Below are 9,327 nucleotides of genomic sequence, written 5' to 3' on the forward strand. Positions count from 1 at the left end.
TTTACCTTCAAGCCTCTAAGACCCCAGATGCTATATCTTTTGATAACCAGGCACCATCAGCTTTCTTCACCATGTTTGTTTATGCACACATTTGCCAGACCACTCTTACAAGACAAACTAAAAGGAATTCTTTAGATAAGAGTACCAATAATGGCAGGCAACATATATGAACACAGACATAGATGCTGGGGTGTTAGAGGCTTTGCCACAGGTATCTCAGATACTAGCAGGATCACTCAGGGCACTGAACAAGAAAAAGATTGAAGTTGTCAGGGATTTCATTTTCCTTGGATCCACAATCAATGATCATGGAAGCAGCCATTAAAAACCTCAAATGACATATTGCATTGGGCAGATCTGCTGTATGAAACCTCTTTAAAATGCTGAACAGCAAGGATGTCATTTTGAGGACTGAGGTGCATCTAACCTAAGGTATTTTCAATTACCTTATGTACCTCTGAAAGCTTGGCCAAATGACTAAGAAGCACTGGAGAAGATGTGATGTCTCTGAATTAGGGTGCTGGAGAGTAACATTGAAGGACCATGACTCAGAGATGCACAAACCAAACTCAGAGGAAGTGCAGCCAGGATGTCGGACATGCTCTCAGGAGAGCGTAACCCCTGGGGCAAAACTTCCTGCTTGGTAACTAGAGGGCCAGTCAACGAGGAGGACGCTGAGCCAGATGAACTGACACAGCGGCTGCGACATGGGCTCACGCCTGTGAGAACGGTACAGCACTGGGTGCTGGTGCTGGCCGTGGGTCTCACCTCACCTGTACGGTAGGACCTGGCCCGAGGACCTTCAGCTTCCACACACTAGAGAGTTAAGAGCAGGCTCCGGGGAGCGAAGCCGCAGAGAACACACTCAACCACATAGATCAACTTGCACACATTTTCTAGAGATAAAAGTGCCAGCACACTTGGGGAAGCCCAGGAGCGTCTGTTCTCTCTAAAAAGGGGCAGAGAATGTCAACTCCAAACACTGACACCTCCCCTTGGTGTCAAGGGGAGGGCTCGGGTTCTGGCTCATAGGCCAAGGTACAGTTGGCTCCTTCTGATTAGCCAGAGTGTTAGAACTTTCCTTATAAGGTCACGGGGTGCCATTCCATTTGAGGTCATGAACGCTATTAGTCCTGTCCATGATCCCTAACATCTTGACAACCCGTCACTCCCCACCCCAGGGACATAACCCTCAATCTTTAGGAGGAGGGGCATCAACTCATTCTGGCTACTTCCTGCTGACTGGGAGCAAGGCTACACTGCCTGTCTAAGGTGGCCCCTCTCCTAAATCCCTCAGTGGAAGGAGCAGGCTGATTGGTTGAATGAGTCCAAGTGGATGGTTGATAGCCTTGCCTGACCATCATCTGGAAATGAAACTTTGGCAACCTAGAAGATACAAACAAACCTTACCAAAGGTTTTAAAAAACACCAGGCCCCCAAGTCAATAATAATAATAGTACCACCACCAGGCCTAAGAGAAGTAAAAAACAAGTAATGGAAGCGAGATAACTTAATGGTGGTCCAAATGTCTCCAGCCAGTTTTCTCCTTATATCCTGGAGCCATTTAGCCTGCTAGAGAAGCTCATGGACTCTTATTTCCACTTCTCCTGAGGTATTAACATGGAAGCAACAGGATGCGTTTGGTAATGCACATACTCTGCACTGGCCTGTCCTGCCAGAAGAAATCTAGGGTTACTTGGAGGCCCATTACTTGGCTGGCCAGGAATTCAAGGGAAGTGTGCAAGGCTTTTAAACCTTGGCCTGCATGTTCTGCGTTCCTTTTTATTAGTGCGGAGGCATTCTGGATAGTGTGAGCTTGTAGACTACTTCTCAGGCTAGTCCCCTACTAAGACTAAAGATCTTATCTCCAATGCTACAAAGGGGGCCCCTCGCTTCTTTCTTGGAGCATGTGCCGACTGTTTAAGATCCTTAAAGATACGTATTGTTCCTTCAGGGGCTATGACCCATCCGATGGTGCATCCACCTGAGCTGCAGAACAATCTAGGCAATTTAAAACCCAAGATCTCTCCTTATTATCTTGGCAGGTGAACCGTAGTCCGGGGGAAGCACACACCACTACTGAGAAGCTGTTATCAATCCATTCTTGCAAAAAGGTGGAGTGGCAGTGTGGAATGTCAGAGCTGGTGCCAGCGGTCCAGGAGGAAGCAGCCCATCTGTGTACTTACGTAAGGAGTTATTCAGGAAGGTTCCATTAATGGGATCTGCCCACATGTACTGAATATGGGGGTCCACCACCCATGCCTGTTGCTCAGAGCATGGCTGAATGCCTCGGGTGCCATTAAAGCACTGACAGGCAAAAGCGTGGGTGGCATAACAATTACAAGTTAAGGTCCCAGAGGGTAACAAAGTTTAATCCATGCATCCTGTTTCCAAGCGTGTACACCGGGTGTCTGGGAGTAGGTAGGAAATCCTCCATGCATTATAGGTGCCCGATCTTTGGACCATACTAGCAATCTGAAAGGTTGTAATTCCGGAAATATGCCTGAGGAATGAGAAAAGGGTTGCATACACTGGGTATAATCGTTCACAGTGACCTCCCAGATGGTTGCATTGACCAATAGGGATCCATGCGTACAGCTTCCTCCGGGTACCATGAATACTTGGTAAGTAAAAACTAATTCCGAGAAGCAGTTTTAAGAGGACTCATTCCATTTTGGATGCTTATAGGTCCTCTGAGGCCCACTATGCCTGGTGGTCTTACTATAAATCTTCAGCATCTGTGAGGGAGGCAGGTGGGCGTGAGACCAGCAGAGCCACTAGATCTCCCTTCTCTGGCAGAGGGAGACTGGTGAGATTAAGGAGAAGTCTAAAAACATAAGTGTGGACTGATGCACTCTGTGAAATTGGCTCCCTGCACCAGTGAGACCCACCAGAAATTGGGTGTGACCGCTGGAGCCACACACTCCCAAAGGCACAAGCAGCACAAAATCAGGGGCCGTGTGTTACTCACCCAGGAACTCGAGGACACACGGAAATGTTTCTTCATTGTAATCGTGAAATTGCAAGAATAACAACCAAATAAACTCCCTTACCTATAGATAAAGCACATGTAAACAAGAAAGCAAACAAAAGAAACTAGCATAATATAACTATCAGCCCTAATTTAGGAACCCAAGATGGACTCGTTGAATGTCTTGGCCAGAGTTGACGAGTGCAGGCTTCTTCTGAATGGGCTCGCACTCCCAGTTAGACTGAGTCGGGGGAAGGAGTACCAGTCCTCTAAACTTGAGAAAAGTAGGTCCAAGACTTGTCTTCTATTAATTTAAAAGTTGTAGTGGGGAGAGGAGCACACACCCAGGTCCTACCCAGGCCAAATTGCTGACTCGTTCCCTCTTTGCCCAGTCTTTGACCAGGCCTCATTCTTCTGGTCCAATCACCACTTGACTCTCCCCAGAAGGGGCAGGAGAAAGTTCCCGTCCCCAGACTCGAGAGCCTGGTGAACGTGACTAAGTCGGGAAACTAACACCCTGCAGCTGGCACTCAAGGCGTCAGAGTATTGGGGTTCGGGACTACTGGAGGTAAAGATAAGGGACCAGATTTTAACATGGGTAAAGCGGGACACCATTGATAAAACTCGTATCCTGGCGAAACAGCCACATGGCAGCCGAAAACCATATACCCTAGCTTGTTGTGCATTATTTCCAAAAATCAGGACTTTTTAAAAATGCCGCGGGACGTGGGAAAAGTTGTTAAAAATCGGGAGGGACTGTCCCACCAAAAGCGAGACGTCTGGTCACCTTAGGTAAATAGAGAACTATTCCATTGGTGGCCCGCAGATCTTGGACTAGGCGCCGTTTACCATTTATTGCCAAAACTGGGGGTGTTAGGAGGAGACACCCCTTCTATGAGCACTCCCACCTCAAGAAACTGTTTAATTACGGCTGCAGGCTGTGAAGGCCCTCTGGGGAGACTCATCTTGCCTTTTCTCAGAGTATCTGTTCCCAGCTAGAGGATAATTCTTACTACACAAAAGGCACTGATTCTTCTCAGAAACCAGGCTGTGCTGTATTTGCAAGCCCCAGAAACTCACTGCACAATAGGGAGCCCAGAACAGCTAAACGGAGTTTCCTCAATCTTCAGATCACTGCAATAAACTCATTCTGCCAAGTACAAGAACACGGAGAAAGACCTGTCACTCACCTGACAGAAGATCTTCTGGAGGAGTCCCAAATATTGGACTCACCTCACCTGTACAGTAGGTCCTGGTCCCGAGGACCCCCGGCCTCACAGACTGGAAAGTAGAGAGCAGGCTCACAGGAGCCATGCCGCAAGAGAACACACTCTACTATGTAAATCAGCTTGCAAACATTTACTAGAGACAAAGCGACGGCGGGCTTAGGGAAGCCCAGAGGGTCTGTTCTCTCTAAAGTGAGGGTAGGGAACAGACCCCATGGCAAACGAGTTCAGGAGTACATTGGTAACCAGGTCCACCCTTGGTGCCAGTTCAGGGTATGCTTCTGATTGGTCAGAGCACTGGAACTGACCTTAAAGGGTCTCAGGGCTTCGTTCCATCTGAGGCAACGACGGCTACTCCTTCCATGATCCCCAGCATCCTAAAAGTGGTTCATGCTGCTGTCCGCCCATAGGGTCCCTAGGGGTCAGAGCTAGTGCATCGGCCCCGAGCAACATGACTCGGTAGCAGTCCTTTGTATTTCCACTCATGTACAGACCCAAGATATATTTAGAAAATAAAAGTGGTGGGGCGTGCTGACAGACGAAAGAGGAAAGAAAAATTAAGAGGTGAAAACAAGAGGATTCCTCCTATCATACAGGAAGATTTCTACATCTCTACCTTGGGCATTGAAATAATAATTTCAGTTGCTGAAAGAGAAAAAGTCTAGAGGAGGAACGTGTTTCCTGAGAAAAATCAAGAATTCGATCTAAAACCTAAACTTACAATGCTATGCAGTAGTAGTAAAACGAAGATGTCAAGTACCAGTTCAAGGTCAGCGTCTAGGGGAGGTCTACATGACAGCCAGCCCTGCCTGCACTAGCCCTTTCTAACCTGTAATGTTCCACATATTATCACAGGGTCAGAAGCTCCAAGCCCAGCCGTTTTTCACCCTTCATCAGTGTTGAACATAGATAGATACAAAACACAAGAGAACATACCTCGCCTTGGAAAATCGTGTAGAGAGCAGGCAAGTTCTCCATGGTCTCGGGTCTTCCTGAATTCATTCTCACTGTTCTACGGCTCCTCCATGTCTCTTTTGCTAAACTATCTCAAGTGTCCTGTCACAAAGAGATAAGGCACATAACATGTGATGCGGGAAAGTGGGGTGTGATGATTGCACAACCCTTCTTAACATGAACTACTGAATTGTATGGGGTGTTAATTATAGCTCAATAAAACAGACAAGAGAAATGGCAACTACAGGAAGGAAGTGGGGAAAGTGCTACACTGCAGGGATTGCAACCAACCTGACTGGACTACTGAATTGTATGGGGTGTTAATTATAGCTCAATAAAACGGACAAGAGAAATGGCAACTACAGGCAGGAAGTGGGGAAAGTGCTACACTGCAGGGATTGCAACCAACCTGACTGGACTACTGAATTGAAAACCAATCTGCTCAGTAAACGTTCACCCAAATCACATACACACAAAGAGAAAATATAACAAAACAAGGGAAACCTCCCCTTAATTAGCCCTAAACTCAACTACTCCCATTCTCTTGCCTAGGAGTACAGGCTTATTTCTCAAACTCTGTAAACCTTTTGATTCATATAAAGAGAAGTATTGAGCAAAGAATCCATAGCTAGTCTCTACAGAATTAAATCGTTAGATTTAACACCTTTTATTTTAATCCACATCTCCCTAATTGTAGTGTTTTGGAGAACCGGATCTAAAACCTAATTGTCATTTACCCAAATCATTAGTCTGATATTTATATTTCTATTGTAGCTTTTTCTTTTTTGGCCAAGGGAAGGTTTTTAGGATTATGGTGTGTGTGTGTGTGTGTGTGTGTGTGTGTGTGTGTGATAATAGATAACACTTATCCAGTATTTACAATATCCAACCATGTGCAATACCTCTTTTAATCCTCAAAACTCTAAAGGTATAGGTTTTACTATTACCACAGGCTGCCAAAGGTTACATCAGTAGGCTTATGTCCGAGTTTGCAAGAAGGTGGACTCAAATGGGGTTGACCTCGGAGCCCATGCTCTCAATCACTGTAAAGCCAAGCCCACAGCCGTCAGCAGATTCCAGCTCAGTGGAGAACACAGTAGAACTGTTCCATGGGGCTTTTGAGATTAAAATCTGCATGAGAGCAAACAGGACCAGCAGCACTTCAATTTGTTGTATGTAAAGTAACTGAGTTACAACTGACTCAACAGCATTTAACACAGAGGTTCTCAACCCTCTGGGGGTCAAACAACCCTTTCACAGGGGTCAGTCACCTAAGACCACATTTTTGATGGTCTGGTGGTGGGATGGTGGGGAAATGGGGAAAAGCAACCTCACATTGGGAAGAGATGGTAAATAATAATTGTAGGAAACCGAAGAGGAGAATAAATCCAATTCTATGTTTCTGGAGAGACACTACAGATGTTTCGACCCAACCCTCGGTGAACCAGGCCATGGACTAAACACTGTGATGATCCTAAGCACTGGCCTGAGTGGCAACATAGCCCCCTCCAATGGCCACACCAGGATTCAACACGGAAGCCTGGCTGAACAAACTGGGCCCTACTCAAAACTACCTTGACCATGTCCACTTCGGCAGCACATATACTAAAATTGTAAAGATACAGAGAAGATTATTTTGGGCCCTGCACAATAATGACACCCAAATTCGTGAAGCGTTCCATGTTAAAAACAACAAAACTACTTGAACCCTTGGACTGAAATAATCTGATGGGAGAGGGAGCAAAGGATGACCACCCCAAGACTGTGGAAACAACGGTCATTGGACCTTTGGTGGAATCCCTGTCCAAGGAAAGGAGACCCAGAACTACCACATATTTAGTAGCTCCACGCTCCCCTTGCAGCATTGATATGACAGGTTTTAATGTGACGGGCAGGAACTGCACTTGTAAAAAAACGATTCAGGAAGGTTTTCCCTAGTACCAAGCCCGAAGCTCGGCATAAATAGAACTCAATCAATTAAGAAATCCATCTGTACAAAGCAACAACTCATGGATTGGAGCTCTCAGTTGGACTAAACTTGCATACACTCCTCATAGAAACCGTATCTTAAATTCTATGTTGTTGGATATATTATTGATGTTATCAATGCAACTGCCTTATACCTCCAAAGGGATGATTGACAATCTTTTTTGTGTTGTTTTATGCCTTTTATTTGTGTTTTTGTTTTGTTTTTGACAATAATATGACAGCCAAAGTAAACCAGAGTTGTTTATAACCTATGGACCAGCAGGTGGATTCTGGGCTCCCACCTAACTCTCACCCCAATCCAAGAACAGTTAGCTCTTATCACATGGCCCTGCTTGACACTGGCCTTCACAAAGAGATCACAGAAGATGAGGGAGCTACAGTAAAGTGTGGTGAAGAAGGCAGGTGGTGCTCGGTTATCAATAGGAATAGTGTCTGGGATCCTAAAGGCTTGTATTCAAACAAGCAGCCATCTAATTGAGGTGGCCACAATGAAATGAGTCCACGCTGAAGATGCACACCAGCCTGTCTGATCCAAAGACGATGATAACAAAATCTAATTCTGATGAAGGAAAAGTATCAGAGCTTAAATTGGAAACATCCAATGTGCAGAGGGCTCTGGAGGACAGTGGGAGCCCCAAATCCATCTGCAGACTCGCTAGTCAGGTAAAGCCTCTGCCAGCTCCTCTCTAGCCACAGGTGAGGGACTCAAACAGCTGTACTATCACACAGATTACTGGAAATTTGATTATGGTGGATCGAACCGTGGTATAATATGATACTTGGTCAGTTGAACTCCCTCCTCGACCCAATCTGAATTTGCTCCAGGCTCTTGGCTCTCCCAAGCCAGGAATTTCTTTGCTGGCTTTTAAAATATTGTTGGTGGTCTCTTTTTACTCCTTATTTGTATCTTTGTATTATTAGTTTCTTCTCTCTGCTTGTTTTCATTTTCCATTGTCTCTGTTGGGCTTCCCAGTTTGTGAAGCACAAGAGCGGATGTATGGAGACAGTAACTGATGCCACAGTTCATCAGGGATGCGGGGGACCGTGAGGGGACTTGGGGAGCAGACAATGAATGCAGGAGTGGGAGGGAGCATTAGAACTGATTGTGATGATGTATATACAACTCATTTTAAAAGCGATTTAACTATGGAAATGTATGATATGTGAACATTATATCAAGAAAACTACTAAACAACAACAACAACAAACTTGCCCGTGGTTACCATGGGTGAAGGAGAAAGAGTTGTTGCTTAGGGGGCATGGAGTTCACGATAATGGTGGTGGAATGATTTGGAAAAGGACATCAATAATGGTAGTACAACACAAAAAGTATAATCAATGGCACTGAATTATATAGAAGTTGTTGAATTGGAGAATGTCTTGTGTATATTTTTGCTGCAATTAAAAAATAATAATTACACAACTAAATGAGTACAAGGGAGAAGAAAATGCTCTAAAATTGATTGTGAAAAAAATAAAATTGATTGTTGTGATGATTGTATAATTCTTGATATGATTGAACAATTGAACTATTGAATTGTGATATGTAGATTAGATGCCAATAAAAAAGTTAGTCTCAGAAACTGGCAGGGTATTATACCCTGTCCCACGGAGTTGGCATCAAATCGATGGCAGTTGAGTTTTTGGTTTTCTCCTGGCAAGGAGACCTGGTAGCATAGGGGGTTATGCACTAAGCTGCTAACCTCAAGGTTAGACGTTTGAAACCACCAACGGCTCTGTAGGAAAAGATGTGGCTTTCTACCCATTGTAAAGAGGTACAACCTAAGACCAGGGGCAAGTTGTACCTTGTTCTATAGGGTTGCTATGACTAGAAATCAACTTGGCAGTGAGTTTGGGATTTGGTTTATCTCTCTGGATGGATCTCCCACATTTGGGCTGTTCCATAAGCTCATTTTGGGATTAAGCATCATTGGTGAGTTCTTAAAAATCCTTCAATGATCCCCATCCCTGCCTTCATCCCCTACAGCTGACTTTTCCCATAATCTTGCTATTAAAATCTCACAAATTGAGTGTGTAGTTACATACATAATTTGGGGCTTAAAAGGATTAAGAATGAAGGGGTGTAATCTACTCTGTCAATCGGGTCATAGCCAATGAGGCTTCTGTGTGGACATGGCCTTCCCCTAAGGATTCTGGGAATTCCAGTATTTCCTCCTTGGAGGTGGG

The 9,327-nt window shown here is 45.0% G+C and overlaps 1 protein-coding gene and 1 non-coding gene across 9 annotated transcripts in view; one reads left to right on the forward strand and one right to left on the reverse strand.

The window, feature by feature from the left end:
- Positions 1-9,327, reverse strand: part of ZCCHC17 (zinc finger CCHC-type containing 17) — a 92,290-nt gene that overhangs the window by 72,884 nt on the left and 10,079 nt on the right. Inside the window, exons 2-4 of one of the 8 annotated variants that reach the window (XM_045298996.1) lie at positions 6,569-6,572; positions 5,134-5,253; positions 2,972-3,053 (exon numbers count right to left, since the gene is read on the reverse strand). In XM_045298996.1, coding sequence (XP_045154931.1) covers positions 2,972-3,053; positions 5,134-5,199 — 148 coding nt within the window. In that variant the 5' untranslated portion in view covers positions 5,200-5,253; positions 6,569-6,572. Of the gene's footprint in view, positions 1-2,971; positions 3,054-4,161; positions 4,424-5,133; positions 5,254-6,568; positions 6,573-9,327 lie in introns of those variants that run through there. The other 7 variants (XM_045298995.1, XM_045298998.1, XM_045298997.1 and 4 more) reach the window with 7 other exon arrangements.
- Positions 6,735-6,839, forward strand: LOC115872835. The gene has a single exon (XR_004048071.1). It is a non-coding gene; the product is annotated as a U6 spliceosomal RNA (small nuclear RNA).

Source organism: Echinops telfairi, unplaced genomic scaffold (assembly GCF_000313985.2).
Source record: "Echinops telfairi isolate 266 unplaced genomic scaffold, ASM31398v2 ScPeMD7_7457;HRSCAF=8495, whole genome shotgun sequence".
Classification (NCBI taxonomy): Eukaryota; Metazoa; Chordata; class Mammalia; order Afrosoricida; family Tenrecidae; genus Echinops; species Echinops telfairi.